This window comes from Miniopterus schreibersii (assembly GCF_964146895.1).
Source record: "Miniopterus schreibersii genome assembly, chromosome: 12".
Taxonomy (NCBI): domain Eukaryota; kingdom Metazoa; phylum Chordata; class Mammalia; order Chiroptera; family Miniopteridae; genus Miniopterus; species Miniopterus schreibersii.
This window is the reverse complement of record NC_138112.1, coordinates 69,589,268-69,614,244: the sequence shown is the minus strand read 5'-3', so window position 1 is coordinate 69,614,244 and position 24,977 is coordinate 69,589,268. Positions and strand designations below refer to the sequence as shown.

At 55.4% G+C, this 24,977-nt stretch overlaps 4 protein-coding genes across 9 annotated transcripts; 2 read left to right on the top strand and 2 right to left on the bottom strand.

The window, feature by feature from the left end:
* Nucleotides 1-7,106: 7,106 nt before the first annotated feature.
* FOSL1 (FOS like 1, AP-1 transcription factor subunit) lies at nucleotides 7,107-12,356 on the top strand (the record flags this gene model as incomplete). 4 transcript variants are annotated; one of them, XM_081153884.1, is made up of 4 exons in its annotated part: nucleotides 7,107-7,196; nucleotides 9,150-9,347; nucleotides 11,469-11,576; nucleotides 11,946-12,356. In XM_081153884.1, 4 exons carry the CDS (start codon nucleotides 7,107-7,109, stop codon nucleotides 12,354-12,356), a joined length of 807 nt encoding a protein of 268 aa, XP_081010010.1. The 4 variants fall into 4 exon arrangements, with proteins under 4 accessions (XP_081010010.1, XP_081010012.1, XP_081010011.1 ...); XM_081153886.1 differs by lacking the exon at nucleotides 9,150-9,347; XM_081153885.1 differs by lacking the exon at nucleotides 11,469-11,576.
* Nucleotides 12,357-12,379: 23 nt separating this feature from the next.
* CCDC85B (coiled-coil domain containing 85B) lies at nucleotides 12,380-15,486 on the bottom strand. Its single transcript, XM_081153883.1, has one exon. It carries the CDS (start codon nucleotides 14,464-14,466, stop codon nucleotides 13,858-13,860), a length of 609 nt encoding a protein of 202 aa, XP_081010009.1. The 5' UTR covers nucleotides 14,467-15,486; the 3' UTR covers nucleotides 12,380-13,857.
* A 1,368-nt stretch (nucleotides 15,487-16,854) lies between these two features.
* FIBP (FGF1 intracellular binding protein) lies at nucleotides 16,855-20,895 on the top strand. Of its 2 annotated transcripts, none has more exons than XM_081154730.1 (10): nucleotides 16,855-17,078; nucleotides 17,275-17,473; nucleotides 17,659-17,785; nucleotides 18,620-18,720; nucleotides 19,210-19,343; nucleotides 19,662-19,770; nucleotides 19,851-19,914; nucleotides 20,161-20,247; nucleotides 20,334-20,431; nucleotides 20,774-20,895. In XM_081154730.1, the coding sequence occupies exons 1-10, from the start codon at nucleotides 16,994-16,996 to the stop codon at nucleotides 20,841-20,843; spliced, it is 1,074 nt and encodes a 357-aa protein (XP_081010856.1). In that variant the 5' UTR covers nucleotides 16,855-16,993; the 3' UTR covers nucleotides 20,844-20,895. The 2 variants fall into 2 exon arrangements, with proteins under 2 accessions (XP_081010856.1, XP_081010855.1); XM_081154729.1 differs by having other exon boundaries at nucleotides 16,864-17,078; nucleotides 19,210-19,364.
* A 149-nt stretch (nucleotides 20,896-21,044) lies between these two features.
* Nucleotides 21,045-24,378, bottom strand: CTSW (cathepsin W). Of its 2 annotated transcripts, XM_081154728.1 has the most exons (10): nucleotides 24,276-24,378; nucleotides 23,928-24,012; nucleotides 23,015-23,128; nucleotides 22,478-22,632; nucleotides 22,275-22,371; nucleotides 22,110-22,190; nucleotides 21,904-22,029; nucleotides 21,643-21,707; nucleotides 21,358-21,561; nucleotides 21,045-21,278 (listed from the first exon to the last, which is right to left on the bottom strand). In XM_081154728.1, the coding sequence occupies exons 1-10, from the start codon at nucleotides 24,360-24,362 to the stop codon at nucleotides 21,165-21,167; spliced, it is 1,128 nt and encodes a 375-aa protein (XP_081010854.1). In that variant the 5' UTR covers nucleotides 24,363-24,378; the 3' UTR covers nucleotides 21,045-21,164. The 2 variants fall into 2 exon arrangements, with proteins under 2 accessions (XP_081010854.1, XP_081010853.1); XM_081154727.1 differs by having other exon boundaries at nucleotides 22,110-22,371.
* Nucleotides 24,379-24,977: the final 599 nt, after the last annotated feature.

The window sequence follows — 24,977 nt, the reverse complement described above, 5'->3', positions numbered from 1 at the left end:
TCACACACATGCGAACCCCCAAGCCCCAGGGAGGAGGCTCAGGAGGGGCTGGCCAGGGACTGGGGAGAATCTCTGTCTGACTCTGGATCCCAGCTGGGGCTGGGTGCTGAATTGGGAGAAAGCTTCAGCCAGAGCTTTGGCAAGGTTTTGGGGATTTTCCCAGCAGGGCTATTGCACCCCACTCCTGCCTGCTGGGAGGGGCCCTGGCAGGGAGAGAGGCTTGGGTCACACAGCTGATTCATCCAAAAAGGGAAACTCCCCACTTCTCTGACGAGCATCCCCTGGACACTGAGGGGTAACCTGAGGGCGCCCGGCCCAGGAACCCCTCAAACCCATCTTCCTTTGAGGACTGGCCTCCCAACAGGGCATGAAAGTGCCCCAGGCTAGACAGAGGGACAGAGTTGGGAAGGGTGGCAGGGCATAGGGGCAGCTTCCCTGGGATAACACCAGAGACCGCAATGAGAGTAACAGCTGGACAAGGGGGCACCCCTGGCACCAGGCACAACTCTAAGCAGTTTGTGCTCATTGTGGTCCTCACGGCGCCCCTGTGACTGAGGAGCAGGTAAGCCAGCCGCGGTCACGGCGAGACAGGCTCAGCGGCCTGCGCACACCCGTGTGGGGAGCCCCCCGGGTCCCGTCCCGGAGCAGCTCTGGCCCCGGGCACCCTCGGAGACAGACGTGTCACCCTCTGGGCCCCGGCTCCTCCCAGGCCAAAGGGAGAAAGCTGAACCCGCAGAGGCCAGGAGAGGGCAGCGAAGCCTTCCCGCCAAAATTTTCCTCTCTAGGGCTTTGACTCGCGTCCAGACCTAATCCTGCGCTGCGAGCGGAGCCTCCCATTCCAGTCTGCCACGCCCCTCGCGGCGCCGCACCCACACGCACCCGCACGCACACCCGGCGCGCATGCCCGCTGAGCTCCGCCTGCAGGCCCTGCGGCGGCTGCCGGGTGTCGGGGCCGAGGCTCCGCGAGGCACGCCAAGGGCCCCACGCAGGCAAATTCTGCCCCATCTGGCTCCCATTCACGGGCTGCGTGACTCACCCCCTCGCCCCCCATGACTCAGTTTACACCAGCGCCCAGAGGCCCTCCCAGCGAGGGTGGGGCGCTTTACTGGCCCAGCCCAGGCCCCGCAGCCTTTCATCCCGGGATGAGTATTTCATCCCCGCCTGGCCCAGAGCAGGAGCTGGCAACCTGGAGCCCAGGGGTGGGGGAAGGCCTCGGGCCTGGGAGGTTAGGGAGAGCCCAAGAACTAGGTGACAGGCCCCAACTGCCCTAGGCCCGGGTCTGCAGGGAACAGGAGCTGCTCCAAGAAACCTGAGGGCCAGGCCGAGCAGGCAGAGCCATCCTGGGCACAGACAGAAGAGCCCTTGATGTGCTCCACTCTGAGGAGACGGTCTCCATGCACGGAACACAGCCACAAGACAATTCACTAACATTATTAACTTCTTACTCTACCAGTCCTGTGCTGAGCGCCATCCACACCTTATCTCATTTACCCCACGGAAATCCTGAAAGCAGGCACAATCCTTATCATATCCTTTTTACAAATGAGGAAACTGAGGCACAGAGAAGTTAAAGGAAGGCCCAGGTCACACAGCCAGGAAGTGGCTGAGCTGGGATTCAAAAGCCAGGCCGTCTAACTCCAGACTTCATGCTGTCCCTGAGTTGTGCTGGCTGGAGCAGGGATGAGCGGCCCAAGATCCCACCTACCCTCCCCTGGTGGATCTCCACTGAAACCTCTGGTTTTATCACAGTATGTAAACCACTAATCTGCAAGAAAGGGAAACTGAGGCTCCCAGAGGGAAAGAGACTGACCTGAGATCCAGTAACAAATCAGAGATGGCCAGGGCTGGGACCATGTCTGTCTTCCTTCCTTCCTTCCTTCCTTCCTTCCTTCCTTCCTTCCTTCCTTCCTTCCTTCCTTCCTTCCTTCCTTCCTTCCTCCCTCCCTCCCTCCCTCCCTCCCTCCCTCCCTCCCTCCCTCCCTCCCTCCCTCCCTCCCTTCTTTCTTTCTTTCTTTTCTTTCTTTCTTTCTTTCTTTCTTTCTTTCTTTCTTTCTTTCTTTCTTTCTTTCTTTCTTTCTTTCTTTCTTTCTTTCTTTCTTTCATGTTTTTATTGATTTGAGAGAGAGAGGAAGGGAGAGGGAGAGAGAGAAACATCCATGGGAGAGAATCAACATCTAAAGGCTGACTCCAGCCCGCCCCCTACTGGGCATTGAGCCTGCAACCCCAGCATGTGCCCTAACTGGGAATCAAACCCATAACCTCTTGATGCATGGGGTTGATGCTCAACCACTGAGCCACACCAGGTGGGCTGGAACTATGTCTTTGATGCTCCCTCAGCTGCCCTGGGCTGGAGAGGTGGCTGGTGAGGGGAGGAAACTCCAGGGAAGGAGTGGGGAGATGGATTTACATACATGTAAAAAGTCATTGAGCTGAACATGTTGGATGAATGCACTTTACTGGATGTTAAACTTTAATTTAGTCAGCAACCTAAATATAAGAACCAAAATTATGCAACTATCAGAAGAAAACATAGGGGTAAATGTTCATGTATCTGATAAAGGTTTGGTAGCCAGAAAAAAAGAAAAGTTTGGTAGCTAGAATATATTTAAAAACTCATAAAATTCAACAACAACAAAAGCAAACAATCCAATTAAAAATGGGCAAAGGGCTCGAATAGACATTTATCCAAAAAATATATATATAAATTCCCAACAAGCACATGAAAAGATGTTCATTGATCATTAAGGAACATGCCTGGTTTAAGGAAATGCAAATCAAACCCAATGAGATACCACTTCACACCCTCTAGGATATCTTTTATATTAAAAACAGAAAATAATAAGTGTTAGCAAGAACATGGAGAAATTAGCACCCTCGTGCACGCTGGTAGGAATGTAAAATGGTGCAAGCACTTTGTAAACAGTCTGCCAGTTCCTCACAGGGTTAAACAGAGAGTTTCCATATGACCCAAGATCAATGGAAACATATGCACATACAGAATCTTTTTTTTTTTTTTAATATATCTTTATTGATTTCAGAGAGAGGAAGGGAGAAGGAGAGAGAGAGTTGAAACATTGATGAGAGAGAGTCCTTGGTCGGCTGCCTGCTGCACACCCCCGACGGGATCAAGCCCGCAGCCCGGGCATGCGCCCTGACCGGGAATCAAACTGCGATCTCCTGGATCCTAGGTTGATGCTCAGTTGCTGAGCCACGCCTGGCCGAGCCCCACACAAAATCTTGTACACAAATGTCCGTGAAGCACTGTGCATAAAAGCCAAAAAATAGAAACAACCCAATGTCCATCAATTTATGAATAAATAAACAAATTGTGGTATATCCATACAATAGAATATTATTCACCCCAAAAAAGGATACTGATAGCAGCTACAATATGGATGAACCTGGAAAATATTATGCTAAGTGAAGAAAACCAGATGCAAAAGGTCACATCTTGTAGGATTCCATTTATATGAAATGTCCAGAATAGGCAAAGCCAGAGAGACAGAGCAGATTAGTGGTTACAGGGGTGGGAGGCGGGGGAATTGGGAGTGATTAGTTAATGGGTATGGGGTGTTTTTCTGGGATGATAAAAAAAGTTTTGAAACTAAATAGAAGTGGTGGTTGCACAACATTGTGAATGCACAAAAGTCCATTGAAGTGTACACTTCAAAATGGTTAATTGTATGCTATGTGGCTTCCACCTCAGGTTTAAAAATAAATAAATTTCAGTTTAAAAAGTGAATGGAAACTGAAAAACATAAACATCACCTCCAGGGCCCCAGGGGCACCAACAGAACCTGCTGGAAGCAGGGCACACTCCCCCACTGCCCCCTTTGTCCTTGCTGCACCTCCAAGAGATGGGGGTTCTCAGGAAAGTGACTGAGCTCAGCTCACCGGGCTGCCAAGAGACAAGGTCTGGTCTCTCAGACCTCCTGGGACCCAGACTCCCCCAATCAGTGGCCCCCTGTGAGTCTTGCCTGGCCTCCCTGGGTGGGAGCCGGTGAGGTCAGGGGCCAGGAACGTTTCTGCAGCCACGAGGCGGGAGTTAGTGACTGAGGAGCTTGGAATGTGCTGCCTCTGAAAGGACCTCCTTGTGGCTCCACCGACGGTTAGAGCAGGAAGGGACTTTCAGAGCCATGTAATCACACACACACACACACACACACACACACACACACACACACACACACCCCCGAGACCTGAGCCCTGCTCAGTCACTGCCCCAGGCTGCTTGGGTAGCAGGCAGGGTAGTGTTTCTGGAGCAGACAGATGATGTAGTCAAGGCTGACCTGATTCAGGCCTTGCATGTGCCACCACCTGGCCCCCTGTGTCAGCCTGACCTGTCCAGCTTGAACACAGTCGGGGAGTCCAGATATAAGTTTGTGTGTGTGTGTGTGTGTGTGTGTGTGCGCGCGCGCGCTGCTCAGTGAGTGCCTTATCGAGTGATCAGAGCCCCAAGGGCTCTCAACCCTAGGGCTTTTTAAATAAATGTGTATTTATTTTTGCTATTCATCAAGGTCTTACTATATGCTATACTAATCATGTGACATTATGTTATTTCTATTCTCCAGCAATCCTGAGATATAATTATCACTATGTCTCCATTTTACAGATGAGCAAACAGAGGCACTGAGAGATTGTGTGCCTCACCAAGGTCATACAGCTGGTGAGTGGCAGACTGCAAACTCAGAACCCAGAATTGTCTGATTCCAGCATGTGTGCTCTTTTCCATGGGTCACACTGCCTCAAAAAATCAATCTCTCTCTCTCTCTCTCTCTCTCTCTCTCTCTCTCTCTCACACACACCTATATTATTCATTGTAAACTACTGTTGATATTTTTTCTTTTTAGAGAAAGATAAGCATTGGGTAGAACAAGGGCAAGGGAGTGGCACCAGGCTTGTAACCACCTTCTGAGTACGCAGCAATTTACAGCTTACAAGGCACTTTCAAATTTGTGATCTCATTTGATCCCATGGCAGCCCCATGAGGTCAGCAGGAGGCTCAATTCTTCCCACAGGGACTGGGACTCAGAGGGAAGGTCAACATTCAGGGTCACAGAAACAGAAAATGGTAGCTCTGGGACTGGAAGGACCAGGACCAAGCTGGCCTTCTGGTTCTAAGTCCTGCCTGTATCCACGGACCCCACCCTGCCCTTTGTCCCCAAGGAAGACCACCTAGGATCTCACCTGCCCGAAATCTTCCTCCCCTAAGGACAGAACTGGAGCTGATCACATGGAGGAGGTACCAGTGGAAAGCTGGAGAGCCCAGCTCTCTTTCTGTAGCTGTGACATTGGCAGCTCCTTACTCTGCTCTGGACCTAGTTTCCTTAGTAGACCGGGAAGAAGCAGAGAAGCTTTGGGGTGGTCCTCTCAGCCCTGACATTATGCATGTGTGAAAAGATATCTATGAGAGCTTTGAAAAATCTTGCCTGAGCCTGGGCTTGGAGCTCCCACAGCTCTGCTTTGGCAGCCTGCTTCAGCCACTCACTCAGCGATCTTAGGTACTTCATTTCAGCATCTCTCAGCCTCAGTTTCCCTATCTGCAAAATGGGGATGATATTGGTGCCTAGCTCCCAGGGTTGTTGGCCTTTGGTGGTTGACATTTAACCCTGGCCTCACAGTCACACAGACTTTTTTAAAAAAAATTTATTTTTTAATGATAGACACATACTTTCTCTCTCTCTCTCTCCCTAATTGATTTTAGAAAAGAGGAAGGGTAAGAGAGAGAGAAACATCGATCAGTTGCCTTCCACATGTGCCCCAACTGGGGATTGAACCCGAAACCTGGGTATGTGCCCTGACCAGGAATCAAACCTGTCACCTTTTGGTGTACAGGGTGACGCTCCAACCAATCAAGCCACATCAGCCAGGGCAGTCACACAGACCTTTGACATAATCTCCAAACAAGACTGATGACCACGCGGCCCTGGAAGAGAACGGACAGTATTTAAAGAAGACGGTGTTTTTCAGGCCACAGGACACCTGTGTCCCACTGCAGGTTCTCACTGCTTATAGGGGCTCTGAGTTAAAATATGTTATAGCTCCTGAAATTATTTTGTCTTGGATTTGTGGGTAGTTCAAAGCATTAACTTGTTCACTGTAAGCGTTTAAAATAACCACCATGGCCCAGCAGGCGTGGCTCAGCAGTTGAGTTTCGGCCTAGGAGCCAGGAGATCGCGGTTGGAATCGCGGTCGGATTCCCGGTCAGGGCACGTGCCCGGGTTGCGGGCTCGATCCCCAGCAGGAGGCAGCCGATCGATGACTCTCATCACTGATGTCTCTCTCTCTCTCTCCCTCTCCCTTCCTCTCTCTGAAATCAATAAAAACAAAAACAACAAAATAAAATAACCACCAGTTTTGTAACGCTGCTGCGTCATTTAGTCACTTTTTATTATACTTGAACCTTAAAACAATGAGCCGAAGGGCTCCACGCCAGGACGTGAAACCTTGGACGGTAGCAGTACGGTTCCTGACATGAAATTGTTAATAATAACAATAATAACAATAAATAATAATAATAATCACATTTATAACCCACTTTACAGTTTCCAAACCCTTTCATATTCTTTGTCCCAACTCCCACGCACACCAGGGTAGCTGTGTGAGCATTTCGTCCCACTTGACAAACGCAGAAGCCGAAGCCCGACGGGGCGGTGAGAGGGCGGAGCGCGCAGGCCGGGGGCGGGGCGAGCGGGCGGGGCGGGCGGGGCTCGCAGGTGCGCGAACCCGCCTCTCAGAGGTGGTTCCCAGCCTGGGGAATCCTCCGCTCCACCTGGGCGCGGCGAGGAAATTGCACCATGTATGGGCAGCTACGTCAGAGGGGGCGGCCCCGCCGAGGTCGCGGGGGCCGCCAAGTCCCCTCCTTTCCCGGCGAAAAGGCGGCTACCGGGCAGGAGGAGGGGTTCCAGGCCGTCAGGCAGAAGCGGGAGCGTCGGGAGAGGCGGAGCCCCGGGGTGACCGGCGGCGCCGCGCAACGCCCCCATCCCCTAGTAGAAGTGGTTCAGCCCGAGAACTTTTCATTCATAAAAAGAAAAGACTCCGCGGGGAGCGGGTGACTCAGAACCGAAGCTGCGGCCGCGGACCCTACAGAGCAGCCAGCCCAGGGCATGTTCCGAGACTTCGGGGAACCCGGGCCGAGCTCCGGGGCGGGCGGCGCGTACGGCGGCCCGGCTCAGCCCCCGGGGACGGGCCAGCAGGTGAGAGGAGCGGACGCCCGGGCCCGCGGCACTGCGCCTGGGGCGCTGCCGGCCGCGCGGGAGCCGGGGCCGCGAGCGGGAGCGGGGACCGCGTCTGGGGGCCGTGGCCGCGGGTCCTGCCCACTCTCCGCCGTCCGGGGGCTCTCTCCCCCACCACGCAGGGAAACGCGAGCGGGGGGGGGATGTAACAAAAATCTGAGAACGCCCCCTCTCTCTCGTCCCCTTTTCCCTCGCTGTCCGTCTGTCCCTCCGTCTTTCTTTCCTCCTGTCCTTACCTTATTTCCTCCTGTCCGCCGCTCATTGCTTTGTCCCATCTGCGTTCGAAGGGGGTCGGGGCAACTGCGCGAGTCCTGGCCCAGACCAGACACGGGGCTGGTTCATCTCGGACTACATTCGGGGGATGGTTGCGGGGTCCCGACTGCGACGGAGACGTCCCCACACAGGAGGCAGGAGGGATCCACTGGCGTATCCCGACGGACGGGGAAGCCTCGGCTCTGTGTGAGATCGTCCGTGTGTCTCTCCGCTGGTCTGCCCCGTTCTGCCCCGTCGCCAGTCCCTACCCCCTCCTCGGCGCAGTGGAGCCTGCTGGGCTCCTGGAAACTGGTTCTTGACCCCTTCTCTTTACAAGTTGGGTCCAGTCGAGACCGAGAGGTGCCAGAACGTGCGCGGGGTCATGCAGCGGGCAACTCCCGCACCCCAGACTCTGCGCGCCAACCGCGCCCGCTGGAGGCTGGGGGACCCGGGAGGCCGCAGGTGCCTATTTCCTGTCGGGGGGCTGCGAGCACGTGTCGCCAGGGGAGGGAAGGAGCGCCCCGCCGAGTCACGGTGGCCGAGTCACGGCGGCTGACTCACCCGCGGCGCCCCTCCCTTCCTGGCCCAGAGCTGCCCGGGCCCCGGCAACCTCGAGAGCGCGAGATGCCGCCGGCGGGGCCTCGATCCCGGAACTGGGGTCACTGGGCCACCGGGCCCCCAGAGCCGGGCCAGGGACACCATTGTATGGACTTGCCTGGGCTTGAGCCCGCTCTTCCCGGAGGACTGGGCGCCCACGCCCAGAGCCCAGCCCCAGGGCTTGAACCCAGTTCTCCTGAGTACTGAACCCCCATCTCAACCCATTCCTCGTATTTCTGGCTGAAAGGGAATAGTGGCAGGTAATACCTGGAGGGCAGACAGTACAGCCAGGCATCGTGCTGGGCGGTTTTCACCTCATTTACCATATTTCACAGAATCTAAGACTCCATTGATTTTAAAACCCACTCTTATTTTGTGCCACTATTTTTTGTTTTAAAGTTGCCAATTAAACCGATTTCAGAGCTACTAAAGGGTGCTTCTTAGCATCAATGAAATGCCATAATCCTCACCTTGTCCAGAGTCACAGCCAGTAAGCGGCCAAGCTAAGATTAGAACTGGACAGCCTGAACCCAGAGCAGTGGCTCTTTGCCTCCACAGCTTTTACCAGGCTCTGTCGCACGCATTCTCACACTTGATTCTCACAGCTACCCTCCGGGTTAGGAGCTGTAATTATCCTCTTTGTGCAAATGGAACTCAGGCAGGGTGCAGGAATGGGAGAGAGCCTAGCTGCCTGAGCCCAAATCCCGCTTCCTACTTACTGGCTGTGTGTCTAAGGACAACTGTTTTCCTGTCTGAAAAAGAAGATACTGTTGTGCAAATTATATGAGTCAGTATTTGTAAAGTGGTTGGGACAGTGCCTGGAATTCACACTTTATAAGTATTAGCTTTGATGGGGAAATGGAGGTACAGAGAGGTTATGTGACCTGCCTAAAGTCACACAGCTCAGAAGCAGAGATTTGCTACTGTCTCTCTAACTGCCAAGCTGTGCTCTTTCTGGTGTCTCAGCACCTATCTTGAGGGTGGATAGCATTTAGTGGCTTCTGCCCACTGGAAGCCCCTCGATTCACAGACCTCACCCCTGGCCTTCCATTTCTTATCCCTCAGAAGTTCCACCTCGTGCCAAGCATTAATGCTGTGAGTGGCAGCCAGGAGCTGCAGTGGATGGTTCAGCCTCACTTCCTGGGACCCAGCAGCTACCCCAGGCCTCTGGCCTATCCGCAGTACAGCTACCCACAGCCCCGGCCAGGAGTCATCCGGGCCCTGGGGCCACCTCCAGGGGTGCGTCGTCGGCCCTGTGAACAGGTAAGGAACAGAGGCTTTGCACTGATTCTGATGCCCATAGGCCAAGGTGCAGAGGCTAGCTCTTGCCCAAAAGGAGAACACAGGCTTGGGAGCGGGGAGAAGGTAGCACCACTAGTGACTGACTAATATGGAAAGTGAGAGAAGCCTCTAGGGAGACCCAGAAGGCAAGGAAGTCACTTTTGGATCAGGGAGTGCTTCCTGAAGGTGGAAGCATATTAACCTAGAAAGATGGGTAGGATTTGCATAGATAGAGTTGAAGGAAAGGACATTCCAGGCAGAGGGAATGGCAAAAGCAAGAATGGAGGTGGAGGCAAGACCTTGTAAGGTAAATGTGGAAAGGTGCGTGGACAGTGGAGGGTACCCACCTGCTGACATGGATGCAGAGGGTGGGCGTACGCTGTCTATGTCTGTGTAGCTGGGGAAAGAACATAAAGGAGATGGTTCCCCTTACCTACTCTCTGCGTCTCAGTTTCCCTGTCTCATTTAAAACCTCACAAAACCCTCTGGGGAATGTACTCTGGTTTTCCCCATATCACAGCCAAGGAAATGAAGGCACAGAGAGGTAAAGTCACTTGCCCAAGATCACACAAGTAGTGAGTAATGAGACATATCTGTCCGATTCTTTTTTTTTTTTTAAATGTTTTTATTAATTTCAGAGAAAGGATAGGAGAGGGAGAGAGAGATAGAAACATCAATGATGAGTCAGCTGCCTCCTGCACGCCCCCTACTGGGGAGAGAACCTGCAACCCTGGCATGTGCCCTGACCAGAAATCGAACAGTGCCCTCCCAGTTCCTAGGTTGATCATAGGTTGATGTTCAATCACTGAGCCAGGAGGGCCAGGCTGTCCAATTCTAAAGTTAGATCCTGACCATCAGGCCACACTGTCCCACCCAGAGCTAAGAGAAGGCCTGAAGAAGAGTGAGCTGTGAACATTTGCCTGCCCAACTAGGGTTCCTAGCTGCACACTGCTAATAAAATCCTTACCAGAATAAAGAGAGGGAGTCTTTAAGGGAGTGGTGCCCCTTTCCTTTCCCTGGAGCATTTTAGTACATGAGACTGTAGTGGGTGAGGTTTGCACATTAAACAGATTGCTCTGACAGCAGGGAGAGGATGGGGAAGGAGGTTGGGATCCTGGGAAAGATGTGCTATCGGCCAGGGGAGGCTTTCCCGGAAACAGAATGGCTGGCCTTTGTGACCACATGGAAGAGCACTGTGGTGTGGGCCCCAGAGGCAGGCTTGTGGACTTTCTTCCTTCAGCCCTGTCCTGAGGGTGCTTTGGTCCTGAGTCCTCTTAGACTGGGGCTGTGAGCTCTTAGTGGGTACCTTTTGGGGAGATGCTCTCCATCAGCTGACCTCTCATTCCACATTGAATAGAATGAGTGCATTTTAATTTCTGCTCTAGGACCATAAACAAGTTATTCATCTTCCCTGGGCTTCAGTTCCTTACATGGAAAGTTGTGTTAAGAATCTTGCCCAGCTGGGCGTGGCTCAGCCGTTGAGCATCAACCTAGGATCCCAGCGATCGGGGTTCAATTCCCAGTCAGGGCATATGCCCGGGTTGCGGGCTCTATCCCCAGTCTGGAGCTCGCAGGAGGCAGCCGATCAATGACTCTCTCATCATTGATGTTTCTGTCTCTCTCCCTCTCTGAAATCAATAAAGATATATTAAAAAAAAGAATCTAAGAGGAGCATTTTGCTGGCACACAGTAGGTTCCCCCTAAAAAACTGCTTAGCAGCACTCATTAGCCCCTCCTAGTGCTGAGAGCCCTTGGAGAAAAGCAGACTTGGGTATCATGAGATGGAAATAGGGGTCCTTCGAAATGGAGTGGCCGGCTCCCAGGAGCTCCAAGGAGGAAAGGCCACTTCTGGGCGGGGAATGACGGAAGGCTTCTTGGAGACGGAGGCATCTTCGTTGAATTCTGGGAGAAGCAGAGCGTGAAGATTTGTGCAGGGCTGGGGGAGGGCGTTCCGAGAGGGGAATCGTAGGAGGCAAAAGCTGGGTGCGAGGGGGGAAAAAGTGACTCGTGGTTTTCTGAAGCGGGGTTCGAGCACCCCGGCGGGGCGCGGTGGTCCTTAAAGTGCAGCCCAGGACCCCCCTCACTGCTCCCTCCGTCCCGCAGATCAGCCCGGAGGAGGAGGAGCGCCGTCGGGTGAGGCGCGAGCGGAACAAGCTCGCCGCGGCCAAGTGCAGGAACCGGAGAAAGGAACTGACCGACTTCCTGCAGGCGGTGAGCACCGGCCGGGTCGCGGGGCGCCCAGGCCCCGGCCACCAAGCCTGCGAGGAGCCTCGGCTCCCGCGAGCCCGGGGGCCCCGGGAGGCGCTGGAGAGGCAGGCCTCCGCGTGACAGGACGAGGGAAAAGTACTCGGAGCGCGGCGCTGCAGAGCTGAAGCTTCGCCGACAGTCTCCTAAAACGCCCCGGGGCCGGATTGGAGTCCTGCGCGTTTTCTCCCAAGGGCTCATGGGAATTGTAGTCCAGACTTGCTGGCGGCTTCCCCGCTCAGCCCACCCCCAACCCCCCGGTCACCACCACCACGGAAGGCGACGCGGTGTTCGGCCCTCATCTTCCTGACTCCTCTCCTGACCTTCTCCCTACAGGAGACAGACAAGCTGGAGGACGAGAAATCAGGGCTGCAGCGAGAGATTGAGGAGTTGCAGAAGCAGAAGGAGCGGCTGGAGCTGGTGCTCGAAGCCCACCGCCCCATCTGCAAAATACCGGAAGGAGCCAAGGAGAGCGACACTGGAGGCGCAGGGGGTGCCAGCAGCCCACCAGCCCCCTCCCGCCCTGTGCCTTGTATCTCCCTTTCCCCGGGGCCTGTGCTTGAACCCGAAGCCTTGCACACCCCCACGCTCATGACCACACCCTCTCTGACTCCTTTCACACCCAGTCTGGTCTTTACCTACCCTAGTACCCCTGAGCCCTGTTCCTCAGCCCATCGCAGGAGCAGCAGCAGCAGTGGGGACCCATCCTCTGACCCCCTCGGCTCCCCCACCCTCCTGGCCTTATGAGGCACTCTGCCCCCCTCCCTGCAGGTGCCACCCAAGCCAGTATCTCTTTATCCATTGGTCCAGCTGGCCTGGGCTGTATTCCATGCTCAACCCCAGCAGGTTCTCCATCCCTCCAGATGAGACTGAGCCTATTTTGCTCCCTGGCAGAACCAGCTTGGGGCCACCAAAGCTGCCCACTGTTTCTCTAGAGCTGGCCTCTCTAGCACAATTTGCATTAAATCAGAGACAAAATGTTTCCCATTTGTGCAAGAGAACTGGCAGCCCCAAAGGACTTTATAGATCCCTAGAGGTTTTCTGGAACCCTAACCTCCTCCAGACCTCCCCTTAGTCTTCCTTACCCTCTCCCTGTGACCCATCCAACCCTACCCCTTGACAGAAGGTGATATGATACCAGCCTAGAACACTAACTCATCCGGCCCCACTGCCAGCAGCACCAGGTGATTGAACCAGGGCATTCTGCCGGCCCCTCCAGAAAGACACAGCTCAAGAGGGTGCCAGAGACTTCTGTGATGAGCTGAACTGCAGCCCCCAGCTCTGAGAAGACTTTAGCTCCGGGGAATCTAAGCCTCCACTGCAAGGGCAGCTGCTATTTATTTTCCTAAAGAGAGTATTTTTATATAAACCTGTCAAAATGGAATAAAAGGCTTGAGGCTCTGGCCTGGTTTCACTGGATTCAGAGGCTAAAAGGAAGAACATTTTGACCCAGAACTACTAGGCACAGGTCTCAGCTCCACAGACTCACTGCATGACCTTGGACAAATTAGTTATTTCTGGACCTCCATTGTCTTATCTGACAAATGAAGCTACATCTGCTCTACTTCATCTCCAGGACTGAGAGGAAGAGTGCTGTGGGATGCAAGCCAAGAGGATTCTCCAACTCCTCCTGGTGGGGGCCCACCTTGCTCCTGCGTGTACCACAGGAGGGCGCTGTTATGCCCCTTCCAGCCTCAGTGGGTTCTGGGCCCCCAACACCTGCTTCCTGCCCTATTGTCTTGGACAGGAAGGAGCCGGGAAGGGAGCTGGAGCCACTTCAGGGGCAGGATCACGGCCGGTCCCGGTGCCTGCCCGAGGGGGTGGAGGGGGTGGGGGGTTGTAGCCAGAGGCTTACCACGGTCCCACACCGCCCCTGGCTTGAGGTAATGAGGAGGTGTCAGACACCTTAGTTCTGCAGCCCCTCCGGATGGGAATGATACCCTGTCTCAACGTCCCCGCCCTTGTCCTAACCCCAGCGAGTCCCAAACAGACGCTGCCCATGAGCTCTGCTTCCGTCCCAGTTTATTAGCCCCCACCCAGCCCCCTGCAAGTCCCTCCGCTCCAGCCTCCAGTCCCCCTGTCGCCCAGCCAGCGAGAGCGAGGGGCCCTCCTCAGTGCCAGAATGTCTAAGTCCATGCCAGCGGCCCCTCGTGAGTAGCCGGGGCGGCTTCCTGGTCCCGAGGTCCATCGCAATCCGGGCGCTTGGGTAGCCATCCGGGCGGGCGTCGGCGCGAAGGAAGCTGCGCCCTCAGTCATCTGGAGAGCAAGCCAGGGGCAACTGATCAGGACTGCCCACACTGCCGGTGCTGGAGCTTCCATCGCCCAGGTCGCGGGGTCCACAGGGGGGCAAGGCGAGCTCTGGTGTCGGCCCGGCGCCTGAGCCCCCCGCGCCACCAGGGCCGCCGCGGGGGCCCCACTCCTCGCCCAGCGCCAGGCAGAGCTCCTTAAGCGCTAGGTTCTCCCGCAGCAGCTCTTCCTGGCGGCCCTCCAGCTCGGCCAGCTTCTGCCAACAACCGCCCAGATCCTCGCGCACAGCCCGGGATGCTTGGGTCCCGAAGAGCTGCCACTGGCGCGCGGCGCGCCGCCCGCGCTGGCGCTCGGAGTCCAGAAAGCAGCAGAGGTCGCGCAGCTCGCGGTTCTCAGCCTGTAGGCGCCGGTTGAGCTGCTTGAGCTCGCGGATCTCGCCTAGGTGACCCTGCAGCTGTCGGTTCACCTCCTGCATGAGGCGGCCGCGCTGCACCAGAGCCGCCAGGCGCGCCGCCTCCTCCCGCCGCAGGCGCCGCACCAGCTCCTCCTTGCCCAGCGCCGCCATCTCCTCGTCCGTCAGCTCCTCCAGGCCGCCCGCCTCGGCCTCCATGGCTGCTCAGGTCTCTGGAGCATCGCCTGCCCGCCGCCGCGGCCCAGGTGCCCCACGTCGAGCGCCGCGCCTCGGGCTCGGTATCCGGCTTCGCGGGCTGCAGGCTGTGGCCGCCTGGAGTAGGCTGCAGCCGCCGCGCGGGGGTGGGCACGCGGCTGGGCGCGCGCCGGGGCGGTGCCGCATCGCGTTAACGAAGGACAGCCAATCCCGGGAAGCCTCCCCGGGAGGGGCGGGGCCTGCGGGCCCAGTGCGCCCTTTCCCTGCCCATTCCCGACCGCGGAGTCCCTGACCATCGACGACACTGGGTTCCCGCACCCGCGCCTGTCAACCCGAAACTAGGCGCTTTGTACCCCGCAGTTCCAAACCTCCTTAGGTTCGAGCCTAGGCCTCTCGGCTCCTTCTGAGAACCAAGACTGCCCCGATCTCTCCCGCCCCCCCACTCCATCCCCCCACCCCCGGACAGAACTCGGACCTATCCCCTGTCCATCTTTCTAGTTGAACTGGAGAAAGAGTCTCGGCTCACTGAGCATCGCTCCCAGCTCCTCCAAACGTCCTTGCTCACCATCAGCCTACCCTCTCTCAGGGGGCGTTTCCTGCCCAGGAGTGGGGAGCAGCGGTAGGGGTGGGGGGACATACAGGGGACTCGTTTGTTCAATAAACCTTTATTGTGTGTAAGGCCCATGCAGAAATAAACGTGATCAAGAGTCTTATCCTGTCTTCAAAGAAGTCTTAATCTGGCAGAGGAGACAAGCTGTGTTAAACAAGAAGCAAATGGAAGAGGGACACGGTCTGAGTGGACGCTCCCTCTGGGAACTCATCCCCAAAAGAGATGATACCTGAAGGTCCCAGAAAAATGCATAGGGTTTTGTTAAGTAATGAGAGAGCTAGTTCAGGGAAAGAAAATAACATGGTGAAAGATGCTGGGGCCTGAAAGGGCCTAGCTGCCTTAGGAACAATGGGAGTACCTTCATTTATTTTTGAAAGGCAGGTGCATGGAGCAAGTGGTAAGAGAGGGAGGCATGGAGGAAACAAAGGTGGTGGGAAACCAGATTCTTTAGGGCTTCAGTACTAGGCTGGCACATTTTCACAGGCCAGTAAGAACTTTAATCAGGGGTTTAACATTTTGAAATATGTATTTTAAAAAAGATTATTCAGCCCAGCCAATGTGGCTCAGTGGTTGAGCATCAACCTAATATCCAGGAGATCACAGTTCAGTTCCCCATCAGGGCACATGCCCAGGTTGTGGGCTCAATCTCCTGTGAGGGGTGTGCAGGAGGCGGACGATCAATGACCCTCTCATCATGGATGTTCCTTCCTCTCTCCCTCTCCCTTCCTCTCTCTGAACTCAATAAAGATATATTTTTAAAAAACAAAAAACGATTGTTCAGGCTGCTCTGTGTGGGATGGTTGCTGGGGAGGGGATGTAGGCAGGGTGATTAGTAAGAACACTGTGTCAATAGGCAAGGAGAGCTATGCAAAAGGACTGGGCTGGGACAGTGCCAGTGGAGGTGGAGAGGACAGAAGAGATACTAGAAATAGTCAGGAGGCAAATCAGCACACTGAATGCGGAGAGAGAGGAGTCTGAGGGAAAGGTCAGGTTTCTGATATGAGAACTGGGTGGATGTTGGGGCTGTCACTGAGATAGGAACCCAGGAGAGAAGCTGATAGGAACCCAGGGGAGACTGACAGATCTATCCAGCTTGGGGGCGTGCTGTGGGGATACAGCGTGGAAAGAGTCATAGATAGGAGGCCCTCCTGATGTGGACTTAGAGGCAGAGCTCTGAGTTGCAGAATAAGTTGTTAGTGGCGGGGTGGGGGTGAGTGGGGTGGGTGGAGGGTGCTAAAACCATGGAGAGCCCTGGCCGGGTAGCTCAGTTACTTAGAGCATCATCCTAATACACCAAGGTTGCATTTGGATCTCTCACATACAGGAAGCAACCAATGAATGCATAAATAAGTGGAACAACAAATCGATGCTTCTCTCTCTCTCTCTCAAAATCAATAAATTAAACAAACAAACATGGGAGCGAGTGCGCACCGCAGGAGAGATGCTCAGCCCCGGAAAGGACTGAGGGGCTCCCAGCAAGGATCTTTGGAAGTCGGCTACACACCTTTATTGAGCAGAAAATATTTAGAATTGAGCCCTGTGAAACTCCTAAATTTAGGATACAGGTCAAAGTAGGGAGGCCTGGAAAAGAGCAGAGAAAATGGGGGGGAAAGCAGGAGGAAGTGACGGGGAAGGATTCCAAGGTAGGGGAGACTGGCCGGGCCGGGGTGGAGGGGCGGTGGGGACTGAGAGGCCTGGGACCCCCCTCCCGGCGGAGAGGTGGAGCTACTCTACCGCTTCCGCCTCTTCCTCGCCGCTCCCGCCCCACCCTCTCCGTCCCGGAAGTGGTCCCTCGGTGGCTCCGGGTGCGGGGAGCTGAATCTCCGCGCTCCCGGAAGTGGCCCAGCGGCTGCGCGCCCGGCCCGGGCCGCTCTCGCTCCTGCTGGGGCGCTGCGGCTGCTCCCGTGTCCGGGTGTCGCCATGACTAGCGAGCTGGACATCTTCGTAGGGAACACGACCCTCATCGACGAGGACGTGTACCGCCTCTGGCTGGATGGTTACTCGGGTCTGTGGGGGACCGTCTCGGGGAGCCAGGCGGGCCGAGCGGTTGTTTTGAATGGGTGAAGGGGCGGAGCCTGGACTTGGACGTCTTATAGGGAAGCGGGCAGAGGAGAAACAGCTGTATGGAGGTCGGGGCTGGAATCCCTGGAGGGGCTTTGAGGTCGGCGGGGTGTGACCTGATGCTAGCGCCTACTCCCCAGTGAACGACGCGGTGGCCCTGAGGGTGCGCTCGGGAATCCTGGAACAGACGGGTGCCACGGCAGCGGTGCTGCAGAGTGACACCATGGACCACTATCGAACTTTCCACATGCTCGAGCGCCTGCTACACGCACCGCCCAAGCTGCTGCACCAGCTCATCTTCCAGATCCCGCCCTCCCGACAGGCGCTGCTCATCGAGAGGTGGGGATGCCAACCACTCTTGACCATATACCCATTTTAAAGGCTGAAACTGAGGCCCTGGAAGGGATGGGACTTATCAGGGCCCGTGAGAAAGTTGAGAGCACAAGGGGCCAAACCCAGGCTCTGCCAGGCCCCCTTTCCCCTCCTTTATGGAAAGTCAGTAGTGTCCTCTAACCTCCATGCAGGTACTATGCCTTTGATGAAGCCTTTGTGCGAGAGGTCCTGGGCAAGAAGCTGTCCAAGGGCACCAAGAAAGATCTGGATGACATCAGCACCAAAACCGGCATTACCCTTAAGAGCTGCCGAAGACAGGTGGGCACTGCAGCGCCCTCCTCACCAACACAACATTCCATCTCTAGTCCACCCCTTCACTCCATCCATTTGGCCACTGCCCCAGCTCCAATCTCTTGCCCTACCTCTGATTGTGGCAGCAACTTCATACCCAGTCTCCTCCCCTGTTTTTGTCCCTTCCAAGCCATGCCCTACTCTTTGGCTAGAGTGACCTTTCAGAATCCCAGAGCTGACCATAGCTTTCTTCTGCACATAAACTTCAGTTGTCTCCCACTCCCTTCTGGATAGTAGCCACACTGTTTGGCCTTGCCCTTCATACTTTCCTGTGATCTGGTCCCTGCCAGCCTCTCTAGGCTTACATCTCCCCAGTGTCCAGCTTTCTTTTGCTCATGCTGCTCCTACCTGGAGGGTACTGTTCTTGGCCATATCTACTTCTTGAAATGCATGGCAGAGTCAGATGCCACCTTCTCCACAAGCCTTTCTGGTGGTGCCAAGGAGAAGTAACCCTTTCTCTGGACCTTTAGTGTCTTTTCTCTGTCTCCTGTGTGCTCCCTGCATACAGCTTAACATTTGCTCTTCCTGGGTCTTAGCCAGGAGGGTCAGTTCCAGCACAAGCTTGTGAACTGGAGAGTGTGATGCTAAAAAGTAGGAGTGAATTCAGAGGTAGGAGTGAGTAGACGCTTATCCAAGCCAGGGTGGCAAAAGCTGGTAGACATTTGTTGAATTGATAACTTACCGAAGGAATAACAGATCGACACCTGTTGACTGGATAGGTAGGTGAGGGACAGTGTTCAATAAACAGTTTGTTGGGTGAGCAATCTCTGACCAGTCCTCCCTCCCCTAACTGCCCTGCAGTTTGACAACTTTAAACGAGTTTTCAAGGTGGTGGAGGAAATGCGGGGCTCCCTGGTTGATAACATCCAGCAACACTTCCTTCTCTCTGATCGGTTGGCCAGGTAAGGGACCAGGCGAGAAGCCATTTATCTCCCCCATTCTGCACACTCCTTCCCTGGGCCCTGAGGCTGGCCCACCTTCCTCTCCCCAACCCACTTGACTTCCTGGCTGTGTTGGGGGAATGGTTATCTCACTCATGATCTGTAAATTGGATCAGACTGGCCTGGGTTCAAATCCCAGCCCAGCCATTTACCAACTGGGCTGCTGTGAGGTGCCATATGTAAAGTGCATGGCACAGCCCCCAGGGCTTGGGATGTGCTTAATAAGTGGTAACTGTTACCTTTGTGGTCTCCTGCTGTATGTCTTAGGAGACCTGGGTTGAAACCTCTTTTCACAGATGGGGAGGCCCAGAGAATGGTGACTTGAACTTGTCATACAGTGAGTTAGGGCAGAGAGAGGCCAGAAGTCATGCCCAGCAGATGTTGCAAATGGGAGCTGCTTGCTAAGAAGGAATTTCCAGCTCTCACATATCCACTTTCCCCTCCCTGCAGGGATTATGCAGCCATTGTCTTTTTTGCCAACAACCGCTTTGAGACAGGGAAGAAAAAACTGCAGTATCTGAGCTTTGGTGACTTTGCCTTCTGTGCTGAGCTTATGATCCAGAACTGGACCCTTGGAGCCGTCGGTGAGGCCCCCACTGACCCAGGTGCCTGACACCTCCCCACCCTCTCAGGGCCTGCTATCCCACCAGGCCCCTAGTTTCCAGCATTCTTTCTTCTTCAGGGCCCCTCCCCAGCCACCTCTGCTCATAGTCCAGTGTCCCCGCACAGACCTTGTCTGTGGACACAGGGCCCACTACTTCTCTATGGCCTGGGGCAAAGCATTCCACCTCCCTGACACTCTGATTTCTGTCTTATGGGGGTGCAGTGTGGTGGGTAAGGAAGGCTTGGGCTAACACAGGAGGGGATTTTGTACCCGCTTCAACTCCTTTCATGGGCCTTAGACTCCCAGGTGGATGACATGGATGTGGACTTAGACAAAGAGTTTCTCCAGGACTTGAAGGAGCTCAAGGTGCTAGTGGCTGACAAGGACCTTCTGGATCTGCATAAGAGGTGACTCAGGGGGGTGTCCATCAGGTGGAGCCTGAAGTGGGGGCCCAGGAAGCTCTAGGCTTAACCCTGTCTCCCTGCAGCCTGGTGTGCACTGCCCTCCGGGGAAAGCTGGGTGTCTTCTCTGAGATGGAAGCCAACTTCAAGGTCTGTGGCCGGAGCCAGCCTATGGCCCCTGGGCATCTTCAGCCTCTAGTTCACTGTCCCCTCTGACAACTCTATTCATGCCCTAGATTGACCGGCAGGTGGCACTGCTGCTCCCTCTGCCCACCTGTGATGGGGGAACCAGCTCCTAAACACTGGGGAGTTACTTAATTGAGGGAGGCGGATAGATTTGGGGAGGGGCCTGCCTCTGGGGCAGAAGACAGAACTCCCAGGCTCCCTGCCCCACAGAACCTGTCCCGAGGGCTGGTGAATGTGGCTGCCAAGCTGACCCACAATAAGGACGTCAGAGACCTGTTTGTGGACCTGGTGGAGAAGGTGAGCTGTCCTCTGAGCACTGCCCACTCATCCCCACCTGGCCTCTCTGAGCTGTACCAGGTCTGGATGTTCCCTTGGGCCCACAGTTCGTGGAGCCCTGCCGCTCTGACCACTGGCCCTTGAGTGACGTGCGTCTCTTCCTGAATCAGTATTCGGCTTCGGTCCACTCCCTGGATGGCTTCCGGTAAGTGACCCAGGCCGCCTGTTCAGCGTGGCCTTGCCCCAGCCAGCCTCCTGCCAGGGCCTGGCCTTCCTGCAGACTCGAGGTTCCCTGTTGTGCCACCCTGAGGGTGAAAGTCTGTGGACCAGATTCCTGGCTCCACCTCCGAGAAGCTCTGACTTAGCCTTGGGCAGGTTCCTTAATCTCTCCATGCTTCAGTTTCCTCATATCTAAACTGGGGGTGATAATGGTAAGGAGTGGGAGAATGTGGTGAGGATTAAAGGGTGAAGGTAGGGAGAATACTTAGCAGTGGCCTGACGTGGTCACGGCGAGCCTCAGCTGTTACTGTTCCCATTATCCTTGCAGGCACCAGGCCCTCTGGGACCGCTACATGGGCACCCTCCGTGGCTGCCTCCTGCGCCTCTATCATGACTAAGGCCCCCTCCCCCCACTCTACTCACACTGACAATAAAGTTGCCATGACTTTGGAGGAGCCTGTGCCTGGGTACACATAGGGGTTCGTGTGTGGGAGGTGTGCATGTGTGTGTATCTGGCCCTGCAGGGACTAGGACATGCCTAGGAATGGTGTCTATGCTCTCCCTCTCCATTTCCCCACCCAGCTGAGTCCACTTGGAATACAGAACCTTATCTTTGTTTATTCAACCCATAGCAAGACAATTTGGAGGACTGGAGAAGACTTTGGGGTGTGGCCTGCAAGGAGGCAGCTTGCTTAGCAGGAGAGAGCTGAGGGGTAGGCTCAGGGAGGGCAGGTGACTTGATGCTGCTTCTTAACTGGTTGATTCACTCGGGCAGTAAGCGGGTACTTGGTGATACCACAGGCATTGCTCCCTCGGTGCAGCCGGAAATAACCCTAAGAAGTCAGAAGACATCAGGGCCAGAAGGTGGGGAGAGGCCTGTCCTGTTCTGTCCCCGCAATAGGTCACACTTACCTTCTCACCCCAGTCGGCCCCCCAGGAGTTCTTTAGGATCCAGTATGGGGTGGAGTGACGACGATGAGACTGGGATGAGACTGTCTTTGCCTGCCTCCCCTCCACCGACTTAGTCTTACCAAAACCCACCAGCAGGACAGCATGGTCCACATGTTGAGGGTCACAGGTGGTTCGTGTGGCCCTGATCACACCCTGCTGGTATTGCTGCAAGGGCAGAGGCAGAGGGGCTAAGTCTGGGGCCACATCCCCTATATGTTCCTCCGCCCATTCCCTACCCTGTCGCACCTGCAGTAGAATCTTGTTGATGGTCACAGTGATGGGGCCCTCAGTGGCCAGGTACCGGGCAATACCTGGGGGTAGAGGTGCCATCAGGCCATGCCTGCCCAGTTTCCCCTGCTCTCAGCTCATGGTTGTCTCCGTCTCTCTCCCTCCCACCCCCATTCCTCCATCTCTGTCTGTAGCCCTGTCTGTCTGCCTCTGTCCTGGTTTGTTTATCCCTGTCACACACCCCCCCCCCCCCCCGCCTGGTCTCCACCCTGCCCTCACTCTGCTCGTTGTCCGACAGCATGATGAAATCCTGGATCCAGGCCACCTTTTTGTGCTTCTTGGCCTGGCACTTGTGCTTTCTAGCTTCCCCCTGGAATGGGTAGTCCTTTTCGCTAGCCAGGCCACCTAGAAGTAAGAAGGCCGAGAGGAGACTTAGCTCTGGAACATCCCCCCACCCACAGTCCTCCAGCGAGGCCGGCACTCACTGTTGTTGAGAACAGTAATGAATGCGTCCCAGACGAAGCCGCCTCTGCAGCCATCCCCACAGCGGTCACAGTCAATTAGCTCTGGTGTAAGAAGGGACAATGTGGGTGACCAAGGCCCAGGCCCCATCCCCCCATGGGCACACATGCCCCCTCTCCCAGCCATACCCTGCACAGAGACTTCCACAGACTGTTTGTATTTAATGTTCCAGTGGGCTTCGATGTTGCCGGCTGCTGCCATGGCCCAGCAACACATGCAGTCTTTCTAGTGGAGAAAGGGTAGGGGCTGGGTGAAGGGTCTGAGTCTTGCTCCCTGTCCTTCCCCTCCCACCACTGGGGCTGGACTGCGCCAGGCTGGGTGGAGCAGATACCTGGTACTTGACAGACGAGATGGCACCGGGCTTCTTCCTCCAGTCACAGGTTTGGGGCACTGACTCCACCCACTCATCAGATCCTACCTTTCTGTCCACATTGGGGGCTTTTCCAGCTGTCCTCTGATTCCCATACAGCTGGTCAAACTCCTCCTCTGAGGGACAGATGGGGCCACCAAGATCACAATATTGATCCCTTCTCCCTATACTCCGCTTCTCCCACTCCAGCTATCCACATCCTTGGCGATTTGAGTCCCCATAATGCCCTGGGAGACAACGGCAAGAATGCTGAGGCATAGGGAGAGACCCAGCTCCTTGCTGAAGCGCATTCCCCTGCCCCTGCTACCTCAGCCTTGAGCTGAGCTGGGACGCAGGCCTCCGCGAGGACCTGCCCCTGCTCCCGTTGATTTGGGACAAGCACCCAGGCCCCTGGTCCTCAGGGCCCTTCTTGGAAATGAATACCAAAGGTCAGCCCTGTCCATCTGCCAGTATCTGCTTCCTCACCTACCACCTAGGGGCCCAAAGGTGTCCCAGTACCTGTGAGGTCACTGAATGGAGTCACCCCAAACTCGGCTGTGCCCAAGTCCTCCTCCTGCAGCTGCTGAGCCCGGGCCAGGTTTCGGGCAAAGATATCCAGGCGGCGAGCATGCTCTGAACCAGAAGAAGGTTTTCCTAGGCTGGCTCCCAAATCATGGGAGTAGGAAGTGGCCACCTGCTGGGTGTCCTCCCACCCACACCCAGATGAGCACTGACTCCTGTGGCTCCTGCAGCCGCTCTGCAGATACCTGGGCCAAGGGAGTGGCTCCCAGCCCACCTAGGGTTGGGTTTTCCCAGGAGACAGGAAGGGGGCATCTCTGCCCACCTGGGGGAAGCCAAGTAAAGGGTCTGAAGGCAGAGTGACTCAAACGGGAAAGGTGGGTGGTTGGAGACAGGCTTCCTGCCTCAGCCTTGAGCTGACCTTCACACCTCTGACCACACGGGCTAGAGCATAATGGGTGGGGGAGGATGGGGTACAGGTCCATGATGTGGGCTGAAAGACACCCACAGATTATCCCCTAAAGGGGAGGAGGCCCAGAGAGAGGGCAGGAACAGGGCTGGCAACTCTGGGGAGAGGGAATCCTGGGGACAAAATGGGTATCCTTGGGTGTTTGCTGAAAAAGTGACTAGATGGTGGTCTGCCCGCTGCCAGGAGTTGCAGGAAAGTGGCTATGGAGCTCAAGGGTCCTCTTGGACTGGGCAGACCCCCAATAGCTGCCACCTCCCTCCAGATTCATAGCAAAGAATGACCCTGTCCCACTTGTGCGGTCAGGAAACGGAATACACGTCCAGCCCCGCTGCTGTCCTGCTGAGTGACTTTAGCCAAGCGCATTTCCTAGCCTGCGCTTTGATTTCCTCATCGGTTAAATGGGAGGAGTGGGGTTGGATGCGAGATGTATGGGTCCCGTGATACCTGCTGGGTTCAAGTAACTTCGATTATACTGGATCTGGAACAAAGTAAAGACCTCTTTCAGTTCCAGCGGCCGACGACCTGGGTCCTGGAAGAAACAGAGGGGGAGTGGGAGGGATTAGGTGAGGAGTCATTGCTGGGACCACACCTGGGCTTCCAGGCCAGACTGAGCTAGGGGATCAGCCAGTTAGCCTGTTCTGTCTCCCAGTATGAGCCTCGGCGTATCAATCACATCCAGGTTCAGTTGCTCCCTCTGAGAAATGGGAACAAGGCAATTGCTTCTGAAGGGGTGAGCCCCAGGCATGGGGCTTGCAGAGGGAAGGGTATGGGGAGCAGGCTTTGGGCACTTACCTGAACCCTTAGGGAGTTCTTGATGCCTTGGGCCAGACCTGGCACCAACAGGGCCAGGAGGCAGGAGAGGTGGACAATTACTGCCATGTTGCTACAGACCAGAGTGCTGGGGACAGGAAACTGTAATACTAAGCTGGAGGGGCTGAGAGGGCGGAGCTGGAGAAACCACAAAGGTGGAAACCAGGCTGGGAGGGGGAGGTGGACCCCTCAAATAAGAGGCATTCAGGCTTTTGCCTCTACAGGGCCCTCTGCCTGCCTACTCCCCCCACTACCCCTTTTTCTTTATTCAACAGAGGTTCTCAACCCACCCTGTTCTGGGCAATTCTTGGGATACAGAGATCTGTTCTTGTCAGGATGGCCGAGCGGTCTAGGGTGCTGCGTTCAGAGATCTGTCCTTAAGGAGACAGGTCATAAGAGGGCAGTGTCATAAATCTATAAGTACTGTGACGGTCAAGCCCAGGGGGCTATGGGAGCCACAGGCCCCTGACAACTGGTGTGGAGAGAGGGTGGTCAGTGCCTCCTGGGGAAACACTTTTTAAAAATATATATTTTTTTATTGATTTCAGAGAGAGGAAGGGAGATGGAGACAGAAACATCAATGAGTCATTGATCAGCTGCCTCCTTCGCACCCCCTGTTGGGGATCAAGCCCACAACCCGGACATGTGCACCTGACAGAGAATCAAACTTCGATCTCCTGGATC